The following is a 20,037-nucleotide window of genomic DNA, read 5'->3' as shown; positions in this document are numbered from 1 at the left end:
CGTATTAGACGATCCCCCAAATTGGCAGCTGCAATTTGGGGGTTTGTCTTATAAGCCCAGTTGCCTAGTACGCTGGGCAGCTCCGCACCAGGAGAAAGCCGCCCGGCGTAGAGCGGAGCCCACTGCCCCTGCTGCTGCTTCTGAAGCAGGGGGGGGGGAGGAGGATGGCTCCGCGCCGGGTGGCTTTCTCTCAGCGCGGAGCTCAGCCAGCCACCTGCTGCTTCAGAAGCAGCCTGAGCAGAAAAGGTTTGAGGAAAAGAATGGTAATTAATGCATGCGTTAAAAAGCAGTGTTTTAATTTTTCCATAAGGAAACAGATTTTAAATGAATCTTCATTCCATAAATATATTAGCAGCAGAACTCCCCAAAATACATGGTTATTAGTAACCATACAGGTAATACCATATGGCACTATATACAGCAAATTGCTGGCTCATGCTAAAACCAAATCTGCATTAAAAGCATGCTTTCCTGTATTGATCCCATACTGTATATTAACAGTATCATCTGCAAATACTAATTGTCTTAACACATGGGCAATTCATTGGTGTACAATGAATATTGATTTAAGTAAGTTCATATTGAGCCCAAACTAATGTATACATCACTTGGGGTGGGGGAGGAGTCAGGGCACTGTTCTGCTGTGAAGGCATACAAATCAAATTTATTAACTGTAAATGAGGGTATCTGCTCTTGTTCCAAGCAGCTGACTAGAATACAGAGGTATCTGCCAGTTTTTCTTAAGTCATGCATTGCACTTCAACCAAATCACCAGTAGCAGTTTCCACACTTGAAGTGGATAGGTGATAAGTTTGTTTTTACCCTTCTTGGAAACCTCTGAGTGCATACACCATTTTCATAAGGGGATGAGATCTGGTACTTGCCCAGAAATTCACTGTAGTGTAATAAACATGATTTTAGGAAGTCGAGTCGATTTATATTTTAAGTCCTCCATTTCTTATTTGTGGCAAGAGAGTGCGTCATTTGTCACATACATGTTTGTATTAAGCCTACAGGTGTCACTCCTTACAGAGTTTATCAATTCCTCTTCCTCTGAAGAATCATCCTCGTCATCTTCCTGGGCTGAGAGACTGGAGGTTGGTCCTTTACAGATCTTTAGGTGACGAGTGAGATGATATTTTGTTAAATAAGCCTTGGAGCATTTTTCACAGACATAGTCCCGCTTTCCTTCATGAGAATTTAAGTGTTTCTTTAGATGGTTTGTCCTCAAGAACAGCTTCTCACATTGGGGACATTTAAGCTGGCGTTCCCTAAACAAGGAAGAAAATAAGCATTTGTAATTACGATTGAATGTGGACTGATAAATTAAAAAAAAACTACTTATTGATCTGGTTTCCATGTCAATACACAGTGATGTTGAAACAAGCAGCTGCATTGGCCCCAGCCCTGTGAGGCACTAGAGTGAAACTGCTGCTTCTCTTAACAAAGAAGCTGAGGTGGTTTCACCCCAGCACCTCATGGGGCTGGGGACGGTGCAGCTTGTTCCCAGTGCTGGGAACAGGCTGCCCCCACCCTGGTTCCTTGCTTGAACTGCCTTCTGCTGGTGGAGGGGGGGTAGGAGCAGTTTAATGGAGCCCGCACAGGGCCAGAGTTGGGGCTTTAAACTGCTCTGCTGAGGAGCAGTTTAGAGAAGCCAGGGATGAACAAGCTGTATTGGCCTGGTGGTACAGCTCGCTTCTCCCTCTGGCACCAGTGGCTTATTTAAATTCCTCTATTAAGAGGCGCCTGGATGCCTGCCCCTCAGCGGAGAAGTCTTAAGACAGCTCCACCTCCAGCCTGCACAAGCGGGGTGGAGGCTTTGTTAGACTTCTCCTCCCACCCATGCCAAGGCAGGTCCATGCGCTTGCCTCAACCACCTCTGCCTTGGCACAGGTGAGCTACCTCTTTCTCCCAGGAGCAGCGATAGCCCTCCTGTGCGAAGGCAGCCTTGTGAACAGAGTCTGAGAGGCTTTGGGCACTTGGCTGCCGTTGTCTGGGTGTAAAGACACAGCACAATTGAACAACCACACTCCCTCTGTTCTGTGCAGGAGAGGTGCGTAAGAAAATCTGATGTTCTAAATTATCTTTCCCCTGCAAGTTACCTTCTTTTTTGCTCCATAAGACACACTTTTCCCCTCCTAAACAGTAAAGGGAAATGTGTGTGTGTCTTATGGAGCAAATGCAGGGGGGAGGCACGCAGGAAAAGCCCCCAAAAGCCGCACACAAGCTCTGCGCGGCTCTTGCGGGCTTTTCTCAGGAGGGAGAAGGGACTGACGCGGCCCGTCAGTCCCTTCTCCCTCCTCGTAGAAAAGCCCACAGGAGCCGCGCACTTCTTAAAGGGTGGGCGGCTCCTGTGCGGTTTTGCGGGAGGTGAGGTATTGCCATAGCTGCGTGCAGCTTCTCCGGCAGGGAGAGGCTGCTTGCGGCTATGGCAGAAGCCAAGACAGCGAGCGGGATGCATCCCGCTCGTTGTCTCGGCGGCTTTGCTCTTTGGGGCTTGGGGGGGGGGAGCCCGGGCTTCCCTGGCAGCCCCGAGCAGCTCTTTGAGGCTGGCGGTTGGGGGAAGGCAGCGCTTCCCCCCACCGCCAAGCCCACAAGCTCAGGGAGCAGCGGAAGGCTGCGTGCCTTTCCGCTGCTCCCCAACCTGCTCTTCCCCCCGCCAGCCCCAAAGAGCAGGTCGAAAGGAACCCAAAGTCTCCGGAGCGCAGCGGGAACTCCCACCGCGCTCCGGAGGCTTCGGGTTGCCTTCACTGAAGCCTGAAGGTAGCCGCCTGAAGGCGACTGAACGCACCTTGAACGGCACCTTGTTTTAGAGGGGAAGAACAAGAAAAAAAAATCTCCCCCTCTCTGCGCAGCGCCTCCTGCCGCTTCGCTGAAGGGGTGCTGGGCAGAGAGGGGGAGATTTTTTCCCCCTTGTTCTCCTCCTCTAAAACAAGGTGCGTCCTATAGAGCGAAAAATACGGTACCTACTGCGTATGTGTGAGCACATGCTGTTTGAGATCCTGCCGTCGCATGAACAGTTTGTCACAGTAATCACACTTGAGGTTTTTCTCCCCTGTATGGATAACCATATGAGACTCCAGGTGGGCCTTCTGGGTAAAGGACTTTTCACAGAGAGCACAGCGATAATTCTTCTGACCTGGAATTAGTTAAACAAGGGGTATAAGACCATTTTACATTGTTCCTTCTACATAACTGTATGAACACTTTAAAACCTAAGCCAGCACCGTTTGCCATTAACAAGGAATGATTATGTGGGGCAGCTGCATGTTCACAGGGAGTATGTATCCCTGAGCTCTCCTCACTTTTTACTACTGACAGGACACTGCATCATCCTACACCCAGTGTGATCCATCACAGTGCCACACAACAGTCCTTCCCATCATAACACATGAGCTCCCTGTGTTTCCTCTTTGGAAAAATGTTTCAAATCTGGCTAAAGGCTAAAAATGGAGCATTTAGTCAAATACGTATTGAACAGAAATGGTAAATTGGGATAGAAGGATCTACAGAAAAGGCATTGTAAGCAAGATAATAAAGCTCATTTCCATATGTTCTTTCTATTTTGTGCAGGGGACTTTAAGCTGGGCTCTGGGGCACAGAATGCAACAGCTGGAACTTTGCATACAATGTTCATTTCTAGTGAAAGAGGCTTGATAGGAAGGAGGAGACACTGCAGCCCACAGATGCTGCCAAATACCTTGGACTTTCTGACAAAGGCAAAAAAAGAATGCTAATAAAAAATTAACCAGTCACTCAGAAACAAATTTACAGTCTATATTGAGCGCTCATACTGAGTTTGCCTGTGGAAATTTGTCCACAGCAATACAGTTCTTAACAACCCAGGCAGCTCAAGTCTCACGTTATCAACTCCAGAACTTTAAGGTCTTCACTTACCTGTGTGTATTTTGAGGTGTGTACGGAGATTGCTAGGGTCACTAAAGGCTTTGCTACAGAAATCACACTTGTGTGGCTTCATGCCCATGTGCCCCATGAAGTGAACATGAAGCTTAGACGGTGAGATGAAAGCTTGAGGACACATGGAGCATTTCCACTTTCTCTCCTTACTATGGCCTGGTCCATGGTTGGTGCTGTGCCCCTGGCTGGGGAAGTGGCTGTGGATGTGACTACTCAGGTGGGCCTTGAATTCTGTGTAGGAAGCACATTCTTTTCCACAGTGACAAGTATGCACATCAGGATGCTCAGGAACACCTTTAACGCAAAAACAAGATCTGAGAGTTTCAAGCACCACAGCTCTCGTATACTTGCAAGCTTGGCTCTGCTTTAAGGTGACTGGTCTTCCCTTTTTATTCAGTGCATTTTACAGGAACAAAAGACAAGAAAACAATCCTGATTAAAAAGAAGGCACACACAAAGCTACAAACTTGTAGCTTTGTGCAAATAAATGGTCAGATAGCGCTGTAAAGCCAATAATGTGCAAATTGGGCATTACAGAGTTTCTGTTCCTTGGTAACTGATGTTGCACAAGCTTCAAAGCTCATAACTGAGCTTCCCAGCCTCCAAAATAACCCATCTTGGCAAACATTTTGTAAAATACCTAGAATTAGAATTCCACATTCTGGGCATGAATAAAATTAACAATATGGAGCTAAATCCATTCAAACATAGCTCTGATAAGAGGCAAACTGAAAGCAAGTGGATGCTTTCTAAAGGATACATTCAATTAAATGCATCAAACTGCTTACCGATCTGTCTGGCATAATCTCGACTATAGTAAAATAGAAGCTCATGCTCTGGAGGGATATCACGTGAGGTGCAGAAGTAAATCTTTCCATCATGAGGATAAGCCACCAGATTTTGTTCTTCCCGATTCCTATTATATGCAGGGAAGAGGGGAAACCAATTTAAATGTGATATACTATTTATATTTATTCTCCTATCAATATTTCTGGAATGCTTAACATTCTTAGTACAAGCTAATTCAAAACAGTAACTAACTACTTTTGTAGCTGTCAGGAAAAAAATATTTCTGCTGAATGAAGAAGTGGAGCTGTGGACCTTTCTGAAATTCAGCTTTGTAATACTACTCATTTCCATCCAGTGGTCTACACAGTGGGTGACTTCCATTCTGGAGCAGACAGCTTCTGTAGAACACAGGGATGGGGAATGTGTGTCCTTTCAGGTGTTGTTGGACTCCAACTCCCAACGGCTCTAGGCAGGATGACCAATAGTCACATTATTCCCTTGCAAGATTCAGATGTCACTGTTTTACTTTTAAGCTTTCCCAATGTCCACCTCTGGACTCCTGGATCCTATGTCTTTGACACCCTGCATATTTTACTCCCCGCAACTTGCATCTAAACTCACTGCAGCCTATTTCAGGAAAGTCTGCTGAGTATGCACCAAAACATTTGACCCTTTTTGCCACGAACATCTGTGCCAAACAATACAGCCGGAAGCTTAGAAGTGGAGAAAGTTAATTAGTTAGTTGTACAGTGGTACCTCCGGTTGCAGACAGGACCCGTTCTGGAGCTCCAGTCGGATCCTGAGGTTTCCGCAACCGGAGGGACTGCTTCTGTGCATGCGCATGCAGCAAAACACTTCCAGGTTTGCCATTTATGTTACCCGAAGGTAACGTAAGCCAAGGTGCTACTGTACTGGTGAAAGGTTTATGTGAGCCTAAAGAAGGGCAGAGCAATCTTATGGAGGAATGGGTGAAGAATCCATAGCAGAGCTACTGCACCACGGCCTATGCCGTTTCCAACTATGACCAAGGCAGGAGGGGAAGCTGTCTCTGTCCCCTTCCATTTGATCACAGTAGGAGGGTATTAACTAACCCAGCCCCAGAGCTGGCATATTTTTGGGACATGTCAGGGCAACAAAGGGGCTTGGGATCTTGTAATATATAGTTACTGACTCACACCTGTGTGCATGAAAGGTGAACCTGAGCTGAAATTGCCAGTGTGGTGTGTTAGTATTATTTTTATTATTATGATTTAAACCTTCAGCAGGGAACCTATTTCAGTCTGAGGGTTGCATTTCTTTTTGGGAACCTGTGGTAGGTCAAGAGTGGGTAGAGCAGTGAATGTAAAGTTCACCTCTCTACAGTAGGCTAGTTTCTATATACACACACAAACACACCCCTACCTCTATCCTCCATTTATATAAGTGACATGGGAGTTCAAGTATACAATGTAGTCAACAAAATCACTCGAGGGTGAGAAGCAAGGCAAGTCGGGGATGTAGCTGGGAACAGTCCCAGGGACCAGACAGCAAGGCTGTCCCTAAGCCTAAAAGTTACATTGCTCTAAGTGCCCCAAATTCAGATAGTGTCTCAAAAGCCAGAACAGCATTTTCAGTTGGGTCCAGAAACAATCTGATAACCAGTGTAGCTCTATGAGAACATGTATGATTGGAACAAGTTTTCTAGAATTACACTTTTGAGTCCAAAATATTGGACTAAAGCAGGCATAGGCAAACTCGGCCCTCCAGATGTTTTCAGACTACAATTCCCACCATCCCTGACCACTGGTCCTGTTAGCTAGGGATGGTGGGAGTTGCAGTCCCAAAACATCTGGAGGGCCGCGTTTGCCTATGCCTGGACTAAAGCAGTTAAAGAAAGCAAGAGTGCTATTTCAAGTAAAAATGGGGGCAGAGAAAAGAGAGATAGAATGATAAGGTTCTGATACAATACATGGAGGAATGCATATCATACCAATATGACTGTTCCACTAAGATACCTAACCCTGTCTAAGTGTATCGTTTTCTCACCTGGCTTTCCGCACAAACATCATCCAGTTACATTCATTTTCATCAGTTGTGATGATATAGAACTCCAGGACATTGTTGTGGTACATCTGATGAGAGAAAAGTAAGAAAGAAGTGCCAGTTGAAATGTTTGGAAAATCTCTCCACAGAGACTGCCGCTGCTGCAGCATGGAGGAAATATTACAGCCAGGACTTTCCTGCAGCAAGTCACAGGAGCATTTAGCAAATTTCTTAAGTGCTGGAAACAATCTAAAAAGGTGGGGTAAACTAAGCATGAAGCCATCATACTATGGACCATCCTTTATAAGAGACTAGCTTCATTTCTAGAAGCACTTTCTCCCTCCCACCCCGATTTCCAAGACGCCATGATCTGAACCTTTGTAAGGCGCTATGTGCTAGAGCTCCCTGACAGGGCTTCAGTTCACAAGGATGAAAGGAAAGAAGGACGAGGCAGCTATAAAGCCCATAGTGGTAAACTCAATTTTGCCTGCTGTGCAGACAAGCCTTCAACAGGTGTAGGGAACCTTTGGCCTTCCAGCTGTTGCTGTACTAGAATTCCCTAGTCATTGGCCATGCTTGCTGGGACTGATGGGAGTTGTAGTTCAGCATTCGGAGAGCCAAAAGCTCCACACACCTTTCTTAAGAGAACATTATATTTCTTAAGAGAAGCATTATAGCTGGGGAAAAGGAAGGCAAGTCTCTCAAGCACTTTTTCAAATCTGAAAATGGAATATTATACATACAGATACTGCTTAATTCAGGTAACTTGCCACTTTTCTCACCATACCCAATGTCATGTTGCCATTTTTTGTGCATGCACACAAAAGAAAAGGCAAACCCACGTTGTCTTTTTTGCACAAGGTTCAATAATGAAGAGGAGGACATGACAACACAAACTGACCTTCCAAATGTGATTGGCAGCTTTGTCTGTCCAATCTGCTACTTCCATGGAGTGGCTCTGCTGCCCAATGAGGGGTCCAAAGCAAGTGCGTACAGGAATAGTTTCTCTAGCCAACACACCTGCCAACAGGTTTAAAAACAACAACCCACTGATTACACCTAACAAATTCCAAAACCACCACTGCAAAGATGTAATGTTGTATAGCACTCAGAGGACTACTGCTAAGCATCAGCCCATGAAAGCATCTACAAAATGAGATAGTCACAGGAACAACTACTATCACATAACACTCTTGGGAGTACGCTCAACTGTTAATCACTGCATCAATCTATTTTTCTTCTAATATCAAATCATTTACTTTCAGTCGAGTTGTGAAAGTGAGGTCCTGACCTCCTGCGCTCATTTAAGTTTTCAAGGCACTTCCTGCAAAAATAGAAAATTTTTATTTCAGAAACTGCGGAAGCAGCCAGGAATATAGCAAGCATCTCAGGTTGCCAATTCTTTGCACAGTTAGAATAACTAGGTTCTCCATAATCTCCCCAGTTACTCCACTAAACATCTCTGTCCGGGCTGTTAATTCTCACTCCAAAAGAGTGATGCCTTAAGGCAGAGGGTTTTCAACAAAGGGGTTCCAAATGTACTGCTGTAGGAGAGAGATAGGTCATACTATCAGTTCAAGAAGATAAACCCACCAGACCTGGATGGTGTGGCACATAAATTGAATGTAAGCTCTTAGAAGATACTCCAGGATCTCCTGAAAGCCGTAAGAGACATACAAGATTTCTGTAACAAGTTAGTCATTGCAGAAAGTGTCTCCTGAAGATATAAAGTTTGAAAGTCATTGGCCTGAAGGCTTTCAAGCCCTTTATGAGCATTGCAGCAACAATGTCGTGGCAGTTTTAGACTCAAGCATCACTCCTCCCACTGACTTATCTTTGAGTTTATAATTAAACCCTTGCAAAACAGAGAAGATTAGGCCAAATAAAAGTTGCCACTTTAGCGGATCTGGAGCTGCGTTTTCAAAAGCACAAGTAACTAAATATAACGTCACAGGGCTTAAGTGAAACATTTAAAGACATGGATATAAATACAACCAATAAGTTTCTATGAATGCCCAGGCCTAATTCCACTAACTGATTGAGTCAGAGTTTCATTGCCAAAGTTTATCTACTGGCCATACCCAAGGAGGAAGATCCAAGACATGTTGATAACTGACAATACTGCCCACCTGAAGAGAAAAGGTGACAATCTCTATTAGTGTAAACTAATGTAGCTTTGCAGACATAAAAAATACGCTACAGAGAATACTACCTATTAAGAATCTTGCACTGAGTGGGAGTGAAATGACTTGCTGCTAGACTCTTGACCTTCTAATTATCTACCCCTGCCTCCATATCAACTACCTTCCTTAAGGAGCTGTGAGGCACTAAAATTTTGTAGGGCTATATAATAGTTGCTGCAGCTAGGTTAACTGTTCTACATAAGAAAATGCAAACATGGTGGGGAAGCAGATATTGTTAGACCCCAACTCCCATCAGCCCCAGCCAGCATGGTCAAGAGTCACAGATGATGGTAGTCCAGCAACATCTCAAGGGCCACAGTGTAGCCACTCCTGATCTAGGCAACAAGTCTCGACAATGTTATTGCTTTCCTCATTAATCACTTAATAATAAGCACTGGCACAATATAAAAATACCTCCCACCATTCTCTGACCACAAAACAGATATTCTTGTCTTGTGCACCCATTTACAAATGAACTGCCCAGACCCAATTTCTTTCCAAATGCCACCTTTTAATTATCTTGTTTTCCACTATTACCATATGAGCTTTTATTCACTTGGGATCTCCTTTTCTCTCCCCAATCAACCATACCCCACCTCATAAAAATCTAGTTAACAGTATCCTTACCCACTTCGGCTCCCATGAGAGACTGGCGGATGACAAGCTGTTTCGGGAGAGAAAGCCTGGCTCGGCTCTCGATTGGGGTGTCTGAAACAAAGGTCACAGGCCCGTGATCTGGACAATCAGATGGGTAGGCTTTGTCGCAGAGTGTGCACCCTGCAGTTGAGGGAGGACACAGAACATTGGGGATATTGTTACTGTAGCAAGTCAGCCAAGATGAGGGTGTCACAAATACAAAAAGTCAAGTTACAAATAGTTAACGCAAAGAGCCTGCAGGCTTTTTCCCCCTAATACTGCACATTTGTAAATAATGACTTGCCCAGCTCTTTGTGGAAATTAAAAATTGCCTTCAAGTGACCAGGGCAGAAAATATTGCAGAAGTTGGGTTTGCTCAATTTTTAATTTATTTATTTGAGGGGGGAAATACACATAATTACCATAGGTCTGCATGGACAAGACCAATTTACATGAAATTAAAATGTGATGGAAAGACAGGTTCTTTATTCTGAGTAGCAGTTGGAGGTGAATTATTCCTATGTGCAGCAGGGATAGGGAAACACAAGGAAGGGTGCTTACAAATAGACATAGTTTTAGTTAGAGGAAAGCCTGTTGTGGGAACATAGCCACTTAAAAGTCAAGACACACAAACTTGATCAAGTTTTTCTTCCAGTTCCTAGCCCAACAGCACTAACTGACAAAAGGGTCCACCAAACAGGAAACCACCTTATACCTTTCTTTGGGCAGAGCAGATTTTCAAGGGACCTACTTCTATTGTCTTCTAGTCTGATAGAAATTGTTTTGATTTTAACTTTGCAAGATAATATTGTAACCTGCCCTGGGCCTTTGTGGTGAAGGGTGGCTAGGAATGTCTCCAAATAAATATAAATAAGTGCTAAAAAGGGAAACAGGGCTGGTGTTCTTTTTTTAATAATGAAGATAACAAAGCACCAAACAAACATGTAAGCAGGGAAAACACTTGGGACAATTAGAAAGGAGGGGGAGGAGGGGAGGGCAAAGAGCAATTGAGCTGCATTCACTTTAGAGCCTGTATGTATAGATGTGAGGGAATGAAAAAAAGGAAAAAAAATAAACACCAAAGTGTTGGTTTCTTTAAATGACAGTTCTGTACAATGTAAGATTTAGCCCAATTTTCCCCAACTTCTGTAAGATTTCTTTTACGGTTCTGCTAGAATCTGCCACCAGAAGTAAATACGTTTACTGCAAGAAACCTTCTACCTTGCAATGCAAAAAAAATACCCAGAGACTGAGGCAAGCATACACTGGCAAGCACTCACATATGGTAAACAAGGTAGCCATGTTCTCCTTGTTTGAATTGGAGTCTTCCATCTGCAGTGATGACGGCACAAAGGAAAGGTTGTCCGGGGAGACATCCACATGAGTTTGTCCCATGGCTACTTCCTGGCTTATGGAAGTCACAGGCTCCAAACTGAGACCCACTTCATGTAAGGAGACAGATTCCAGGGATGTGAGGTTGTGTGAGGTAGAAAGTGCCACACTCACAGAATTGCTGCTCATGGCCACCGCATGAATGGAGTCACCAAGTGTCCTGTCAGATAGACCACTGACACGGCCTGCAATGTGGTCAGGCTCCATAACAACAGGAAGCTCCAAGCTGCTACCATGAATAGGGAGGACGCCATTATGACCTACAGTGTCCGTGGCTAAGCTGCTACCCACAGCATCCACAGCTAGAGGCTCATGACTATGGCTTCCATTTGCAATCTGTGAATGATCTCCAGCCACATCACCCATTGTAAGTTCCTCAGCCATCCTGTCAGTAGAGATTGGGCTGGTAACCCTCGAAACACTTTCCATGGAGATTGTGGTATCCAGAGCTACCTCATGGCTGTCGCTGGGATGCAAGCTTTGGGTGCTGTGTGTGTTCACTGAGCGGGAATCCATGGAGACAATGCCTGGTTCGAGACCCACCGTTCCATTGGGCTGGTAGGGATCTAGGCCTGAAGGGTTGTTGGAGACAGATAAAGCTGGATTACTATCAACATTTATATTGTTGGGGTGGATGTACTGAGGTGGAGGTCTGTCAGCTAAATAAGATAAAAGACCTGAAGAAGGGGAGAAAAGAAAGAGAAGGGAGAAAAAGAGAAGAGAAAGTGAGAAGAGGATCAGTTTGCAATAAAAAGTCAAGTTTCAAGTGACTGAACCTAACAGCAATCTATATGTACAAATGCAATCTATATGTACAACAGTTCTAAATCTCTAATAGCCAACATGCTGAATTCCAGGTGTTTTGGACTTCAAACCCATCATCTCTGATCACTTGGCAGTGCCTGCTGGGGCCGATGGGAGTGTAGTCCAAACATGCAGAGGGCGCCATGTTGTCTACTCCTGTTCTAGAGGCTGTTGCTCTTTGAAGCCACCTTGAATTTTGGGATGAAGGGCAGGATATAAATTTAATAAATAAAAACCCCAAATCATGAAAAAGTTAAGACTAACAAATAGCAATTCTATCCAGTTCCAAGATTTCTCAAGCCATGAGAAAAAGAAAGCAAGGCATACAACTACAGTTCTGCGAAAAGCCTGCTTCTCTTTATGACTAATGGTTAAACATTTTTTTTTAAAATGGGAGAGACCTCCTTAACTTACCAAGTTTTTAACCCTTGCCCTGAAATATATATCCTGCCATCTAACCCACAGGGGCTTTCAGGGCCAACATTATTACTCATTCCCCCTGCAAGAGGTTCTCCCATAAACCTTCCTGCTGAATAAAGACTTCAATCTCAACACACGTCTCCACCTAGCCGCACTACTCACCAGGTAGAATGTGTCTGAAGTAGCTGCTCTCCAGGTGAGGGTATGGCGGTGGAGGTAGGGTATAGTTTCTCTCTGGTATTCCACACATCACTCCCCGATCCCCAATGCCCATTGGAAGCATCAGGGACAGAGCAGAGGGTAAGGAGGGCCCCAAATTTGGAATTGCAACTGGTAATCCTAGCAGAAACAAAATGCAAATAAAATGCAATTATACTGCCAATAAATTAAGAAGAAGCATGGGGGGAGGGTTAAAATGAGGAGGATCATTGAAAGTATTGGTTTCTAACCACAATGGGGGAAATGCTCCTTAAGCTTCTTTTAATAGTTTTTCACCCCCTTTGCTGCTAGTCTTGGGAGTTGCTTCACAGCAGAACTCTGCACTGTGGGTTGTCATTGTATTTTTGGTAACATTTCAAAAATGCTCATATAACTGCAAGTATGTGGAATTGCCACCAGGATCCCCAGATGCCAAGCTTTGGTGGCAGGAGCACCATAATATGAGACAAAGGACCAAAGTAAGAGCAACTTCTGTTGAATAGAGGAATGCAGGCCTCCAACCTTTCCTAGGTCTGGTCAGCTACACAACTTCCCCTAGTCTAAACAGCACAAAGATATACATAACACAAAAAAGAGGTGTCCCCCCACTCAGCTTGCTATGTTACCTGGTGCTGGTATGGCATTGTGTGTTGGTGAGGAAGCCAACCCTAAGTGGCTTCCCGAGACAGTCAGGGCATTGCTCACAGAGGAAGCCGTCAGCTGCTCCATCCCTACAGGGTTCAGGCTCATTTCATTCATCCTAGACAAAAGAAAACATGTAACACATGCAGATAAAATTCCAGCCAAGCAAGTTTTCAGACCTGCTCCTTATCTTGCCCAAAGTTTTCCACTTAATATACATACATTCACTGCTGCAAATAGTACACTACATAGTTAGGCAACAAGGTATTATGTTCTCAAGGGGCTTACAAACCATTCCCCACAGAGATTAGATCAGGGATGAGGAACTGTTGGGTCCCCCCAGATGCTGTTGGGTCCCAGCATGTGTCCAGTGATCATGGATGATGAGAACTCAAATCACACAGCAGCTGGTTCCTATCCCTGGATTAGGTCAAGCCTCAGCATGTCATTTATTGTGTTCTTAAATGGTAAAAGATTCCAGATTATTAATATTTTGATTTCTTCTCTAGACTTTTACAATATTTGTTTTTGCACAGTTTGACAGGATAAATCAAGAGACGTATATCAGGTCTACAGAAAAAAACTTACTTATACAGAACATTTCTGCGTACAGCACAATGCAACTCAAAAACTTAAGAGAAGCCTTGCTAGATCAGACCAAAGATTAATCTAGTCCAACATATTTTCCATGGTGGCCATCCACATGGCTATGAGAAGCTCACAAGTTCAATTATTGTGATTTATTTAAAAGAATTTTCAGCCATCTAAAATCATCATCAATACAGTGGTACCTCGGGTTACTTATGCTTCAGGTTACATATGCTTCAGGTTACAGACTCCGCTAACCCAAAAATAATACCTCGGGTTAAGAACTTTGCTTCAGGATGAGAACAGAAATCGGGCGGTGGCGGCATGGTGGCAGTGGGAGGCCCCATTAGCTAAAGTGGTGCTTCAGGTTAAGAACAGTTTCAGGTTAAGAACGGACCTCTGGAACGAATTAAATACTGAACCTGAGGTACCACTGTATTGGCAGCATACAATTGCCATTGGATGTACGGGGTTTTTTGCATAATCAATGTTGCATGTGTAGCAGGACCTAGAAATCACTTTATTTAATATTGGGTGCCTGTCCAGTGATGTCCTTCTGTGAGCAAAAGGCACTTGGTTCTAATGAAGGCTTCCCTCAGCAGAATGGCAAAGGAGGCCATCTTCACCAATTCACCCTCCTCCCCTCCAGCTTCTTGTGTGACCTCCCATGCTGCTCCAAGAGTTTCTCAATCCTCTGGAGCAGATTCTGTTTTTTCCTGTTTCTCTCCAATTCCCCTCCCCCTTCACACCATTTTTGTACCATTTCTTTTTTTCCTATGCACACCATTTTTGCATCACAAAACAGGCAAGTGTGTATATTAAATAAGCGCAAGTTGTAAATTATCTGTATCTGCATGGACAGCTTTTTTCTACATGTTAGAAAGTGCAACAATTCTATCATTGAATGATAGAATAGTAGGGGAGTTAGCTTAACAAGGTGTAGATACTGATTAAGAAATATTGCAAGCTAAATTAGTAACACTAGCAGTATCGTCCTGTTGTTTTTACACAGAAGTCCTTGAGGGTTCATTTGGAACCTTTGCCTAGTTAAGTGTGCTTAGGTCTGTGGCATTTATTTGGAATATTTATTAACTGCTTAATATTACAAAATAAGATAGTGGTGTACAATAATAAAACAATAAAAACGTAACAAGAACAGTTATAAAAAGAAATTAGATACTACCCACAATTCAACTCCTCCTTCTGGGAAAGCCAGTAAAAATTAAGTTTATAGCATTTGAGAAGTATGGAGCCCAGGTGTATAACGCACATAATGGCCTAATATTCTTTTACAGTGGTACCTCAGGTTAAGAACTTAATTCGTTCTGGAGGTCCGTTCTTAACCTGAAACTGTTCTTAACCTGAGGTACCACTTTAGCTTATTGGGGCTCCCACTGCCGCTGGGCGATGTCTGTTCTCATCCTGAAGCAAAGTTCTTAACGCAAGGTACTATTTCTGGGTTAGCGGAGTATGTAACCTGAAGCGTCTGTAACCCGAGGTACCGCTGTACAGGTTTTGAAGCAATGAAGCATATGAGAAGTTACTGTTCAACAAACAAAAATAACTGTGCAGCGCTAGAAGGAAAGGACATCTTTACTTTTTCTCCTTTTTCATCCTCTATTACCTGAACACATCAGAAACAGGTAGGTAGCTGTGTTGGTTTGCTGTAGTCGAAAAAAAAAAAATCCTTCCAGTAGCACCTTAGAGACCAACTAAGTTTGTTATTGGTATGAGCTTACGTGTGCATGCACACTTCTTCAGTATCTGAAGTATCTGAAGAAGTGTGCATGCACAAGAAAGCTCATACCAATAACAAACTTAGTTGGTCTCTAAGGTGCTACTGAAAGGAATTTGTCTGTTTGTTTCAACATCAGAAACAATGTTCTATCAATTGTTAACACAAAGTGAGTTTACAAGACAAAACGATTACAAAATTGGCCCTCATTTTAAGCTGATTAATCAGCTAATTAAAGTTTTCAACTTTAATTATTACCTAACTAGACATACACTTTATTATTTTCCTTCTTCCATCTCTTTGCTCATGTAACTGAATATTTAACTCTGTTACAAATGCTCAATCACTCAAGACATTACACAGAGAAGCACTCTAGTTGCTTAGAAAGCTGAGGTAAATTTAATCTGTTTTAGTATTTTAACTTCTCTGTGTTTTAAAGTATGGTTGTATTTTTTTCTCAGTGTTATTGTCTTGTAAACCGCTTTGTGGTTTTTTAGAAGCAACTGGTGTAGAAATTTTAAGAAATGATTTTTTAAAAAGAGAACAGAAGCAAGAACCCCCTCAATACAAATATTTACCTTTCCTTTGAATGCTGTCAGACAATTCTGACAAATAGTCAAATACTTCTTACTGTTTCCTACACAGTTTTCTCCAGTTTGCTCTAAAACTCCCTGCACTTGCCTTCACAAAAACATGAAGATGTATCACATCCATCCACAACTCTTCAAAACTGCTGATATGGACAAGGGTCAATGACTTAACAGTATCCACAAAGTGTTTAAGACATCACTTTTTTGTGGCCTTAAGGTCATAGTTTGCATCACCAACATACTGTATGTCTTTAATGAACTTTTTGTTTCCAGTGGTGAACTGTTTCTTGTGAAAGTTGTAAACTGCTCTAAGCAGTGCTTTTTTTCAGGGGGTACTCAAGGGTACACAGTACCCTTTTTATTGTTTTTAAAAAACTGTGGCACCTAATGTAACAACTTCATGGTGAGTACCGGCACCTATTTTCTAGGGGGGAAAAACACCGGCTCTAAGCAATATAAGGCAAAAAAAATCATGCAAAAATAAATGCCTTTAGACAGTTCTTTTTTTCAGCCAGAACTCGCCAGAATTCAGTTCTGGCACCTCTCAGGTGGGTGCCATTGCCATCCTAAGAAAACAATTATTTTTTTCCTGTACATTACTGGTGACGTTCTTTCCCTTCACCACCCTTAAAATGAATGGTGAATTGTGTAAAAGTGACATAAAAGTGCTTGAAGTGCATGGCATGGGTGCAACCTAATTTGTAAACTCCCTGTGTAGGGACCAAAGCAGCAAGTCCATCAATCAGGCAACTTAACTACAACTTTAACAGCAAATATGAGAAGCAGACTGCACTTCCAAAAGGGATTGTGAAACTTGAGGTGGGGTGAACACTCTGTGGGAAGGCACTGTTACAGCTGAAATGCACAGCATCTTTAGTGTGTTGTGTGCTTTAGCATGTTGTGCATGCTGAGAACCAGCTATACATACCTCTTGATACAGACTAGGGAGAGTGCTAGAAATTACAGTGAATAAAAAGCCAACAGGCAAAATGGAATGACTGTACTGCCAGCTTCTGCTTTTCAAATTCTTTTAATTATTCTCACACCTCGTCTCTCAACATAGTGCTGCAATATTACAGCAATGAAAAAGAGCATCAGTTATCACCTTTTGTTTGGCATTCCAATAAAGTTAAGCATATTTCTACTCTACACCAAACCCATCAGTATCACGTATACGTTACACCATGTTATCATATATGATCCTGGCAACTCCCAGTGTTTAATGTACCATCCTCTTCAGTTGGGAAGCTGTTTAATAAATACACAGCTGCCTTAAGCCAAGTCACTCCTAGTTCACTATGTGTTTCAGGCAGAAATCCTCCCCAACACTTGAAGACTCCAGGGATTGAGAACCTGGAAGCATCTGCGTGCAAAGCAGACTCTGAGCTTCAATGCCTGCCTTCGACCCTTCCCAAGACTTAGCATGCTAGAAATCCTGGCTCCCGCTGCGACTATCCCGTTAAATCTCCATCTCTGGAGCACTTTCCCTCCTTGGACACAAGTGCCTGCTGCAAAATCGCCGTTTGCTCTACAGCCTGAGGGATTATCCGTCTAGCGGCACTCTGGACGCGCCCAGAGGCACCCCACTCCACATAACCCAAGGCTCAACTTCGGCTCGGCAACCGGCGCAAACTCGGCCCCACAAACGCACCTGTGAGCCCTCTCACCTGTGATGCATTTACCTGGCGAGGCCGGTGGGGCTGAGGGGGACCCGGCGGCAGCAGCGGCCTCCTCCGCCGCCTCCTCATCTGGCTTCCCCGCTCAGCCGCCGCCCTTCTCCGCCCCAGGCAGGCGAGCAAGCGAGCAGGCATCGACCTAAGGCAGCAGCAGCAGCCGCCGCGGCCACGGCCGCCTCCCGCCCCACCTCAGCGCAGGCCCCGGCCTCCGCCAGGGGAGCCTCATGGGAGGAGGCGCGGCGCGCCAGCCAAAGGAACAGCGCCCCCTTCCGGAAGGGGAGATGGCGCAGCTCCACAGAACAGCCGCTCCCTGAGGGGACGAGGCGCGCGAGAGGGGGGAGAGAGAGCGCGCGCGCTGGCAAAAGCCGGGGCGGGGAGGGAGGGGGAGCCGTGCTCAGAACGGCGATGGCTTCCGCTCCGTTCCGCGTCCAGGAAGCGACCCCCCCTCCTCTCCTCAGCCCGCGCGCCGCCGCTCTTCTCTAGATTGGCCTGTTCGCCCTTCGCTGCAACGGCTGCCCTTTCGCTCAGGAGTCCTTGCGCGTGCCGGCTGTGTCCTGACGAGAAAGGGCTTCTCCGGCCGCTGCACCTTCGCGCATGCTCAGCAGTGCTTCTCTCTCTCTCGTGCTCTCCATTCCTCCGCGATTGGGCGGGGGCGAGCGAGCGGGGTGGGGGAGCAGAGACGGCTAGTAATACGCGTGCTTGGTGGTCGACCCTCGTGCTGCTTAGTGCGCAGCGTAGTTACCTCGGAAGTAACACCTCCCCTCAAAACACACACATAACTAGGAAGGGGCTTGCTTGCAGGCAAGCGGGTGATAAGCTTGCAGCTTATTTTATAATCAGTTTATGACAGGGAAGTGATCGCCTAATAAAACCTGTGTGTATTTGCCACTACGCGTCGGATATTTTCTTCGCGCAACTCTGATCTCTTCAGCTTCTCCACCCCCCCCCCCCAAAGCGATATATTTGGAGAAGGCAATGCAAAACGATCAAGGGCATGGAAAAATTTTCCCCATGAGAAAAAGAGTATGGTATCTGGAGCTCTTTAAAAACAGGACAAGGAGAACTCATAACCCACCTACTTTCAGCAGCCAGAAACGCCATAACCAGACACTGGAGAGACCTGTCAGGAGTAAGCATGGACCAATGGTACCAAATAGTATGGGAAACAGCCCTACTAGAAAAATTAACTAATAAACTGAAACTGACACGGGGACAAACAGAAGAAGACACCTTCACCCCGGTATGGCTCCCCTTTATCACATACACAGCCCTACAGGACGACGACAATAATCCACCAACAGCATACAAATCAATATGGCTAACCTGATCCAAAACACCCACCCACCTCACTCACACACGAAAACAAAGATCACCACAGCCAACCACAAACAAACAATCACACCCTAGGCCCACCCCAACCTCTCTCACCACCAAAGGAACACAAGTGAACAACACAAGCACGCTGACACCAAACTCTACATACATTAAGCATAATAGAAACACCGCTACCCGACCCCACCCCCATCCATCTCCCCTCCCACCACCCCCCTTTCTTCTTTTCTTTATTTTTTCTTCTCTCCCTAATGCCTCATCAAATGAAACGGATTTGTAAAAATGTTACATGGAAGAAAAAATACGAGGCATTACACTTACACTGTAAAACAAGAAAACCCTTAATAATAATAATAATAATAAAACAGGACAAGGGACGGGGAGGAGGGGAGCCCGTTAAAGGTACTTGATTATCCAAAGAAAGGAATGGGGGACATGATGGAGGTTTGTAAGATGACGTGCGGAGAAAATGGGTAGGGAGACGTTTCTCTCCATAATACTAGATGCGCACAATGAAGCCGGGTGCTGGCACACTTAAAACTATGGAATTCGCTCCCATGCGATGTAGTGATGGCTACAAACTTCCACGACTTTGAAAGATTAGGCAAATCCACAGCCACTGGGCATGGTGGGCTGTGTTTTCCCTCCACTGCTGGAGGCAATAGCCTCTGGGCTCCCTTTGTGGGAATTGCCAAGTGGGGAGTAGGACAGGATGTTGGATTAGATGGGCCTGTGGTCCAGCACGGCTCCTCTCAGATTCTTAAGTAAACCCTGTTAATCTTTGTGGGGCTTACTTCTGATTTAGATGCACATGGGATTGTGCTGATTGGGGGTGGGGTGGGGAACATTAATGTTGCATCTTAAGCGAATGAAGAGGCATATTTCTTTGATATATTGGCTGATTTCTGCCCCAACTTTTCATCCAGAAGGAGTGCTCAAGCGACTTGAATGTACCTTAATTAATTATTTCTTGCCAGTAAAACAGAAACCAATGAACTTATAATAAAAAGAAGATGCACTATAATGAACAAAAAATAGAATACCTCAGTAAGAAACAGAACGACAGTAGTAACACACTGTGAGTGGGCAGTACTAAAATTTCCTTGAGAACA

General features: G+C 44.5%; 1 protein-coding gene across 5 annotated transcripts; it reads right to left on the bottom strand.

The window, feature by feature from the left end:
- Nucleotides 1-275: 275 nt before the first annotated feature.
- Nucleotides 276-18,182, bottom strand: PRDM4 (PR/SET domain 4). 5 transcript variants are annotated; one of them, XM_053406032.1, is made up of 12 exons: nucleotides 17,585-18,180; nucleotides 12,989-13,122; nucleotides 12,327-12,503; nucleotides 10,829-11,512; nucleotides 9,540-9,689; nucleotides 8,811-8,858; nucleotides 7,631-7,749; nucleotides 6,733-6,818; nucleotides 4,707-4,834; nucleotides 3,898-4,212; nucleotides 2,971-3,139; nucleotides 276-1,271 (listed from the first exon to the last, which is right to left on the bottom strand). In XM_053406032.1, the coding sequence occupies exons 1-12, from the start codon at nucleotides 17,593-17,595 to the stop codon at nucleotides 959-961; spliced, it is 2,334 nt and encodes a 777-aa protein (XP_053262007.1). In that variant the 5' UTR covers nucleotides 17,596-18,180; the 3' UTR covers nucleotides 276-958. The 5 variants fall into 5 exon arrangements, with proteins under 5 accessions (XP_053262007.1, XP_053262003.1, XP_053262004.1 ...); XM_053406028.1 differs by having other exon boundaries at nucleotides 10,829-11,617; nucleotides 17,585-18,179; XM_053406029.1 differs by having other exon boundaries at nucleotides 10,829-11,617; nucleotides 17,600-18,179.
- Nucleotides 18,183-20,037: the final 1,855 nt, after the last annotated feature.

The sequence above is a fragment of the Podarcis raffonei genome, chromosome 10, assembly GCF_027172205.1.
Source record: "Podarcis raffonei isolate rPodRaf1 chromosome 10, rPodRaf1.pri, whole genome shotgun sequence".
NCBI classification, from domain to species: domain Eukaryota; kingdom Metazoa; phylum Chordata; class Lepidosauria; order Squamata; family Lacertidae; genus Podarcis; species Podarcis raffonei.
Note: the sequence above shows the minus strand (reverse complement) of the source record. Positions and strands in the feature narration are given on the sequence as shown.

Excerpts from the sequence above, each read along its gene's own strand:
- PRDM4 (XM_053406028.1), bottom strand. Across the intron at positions 12,504-12,988 it reads CAATGCCATACCAGCACCAG|GATTACCAGTTGCAATTCCA; the intron begins GTAACATAGCAA and ends TGTTTCTGCTAG. Across the intron at positions 8,859-9,539 it reads TCTCATGGGAGCCGAAGTGG|GTGGGCAGTATTGTCAGTTA; the intron begins GTAAGGATACTG and ends TTTTCTCTTCAG.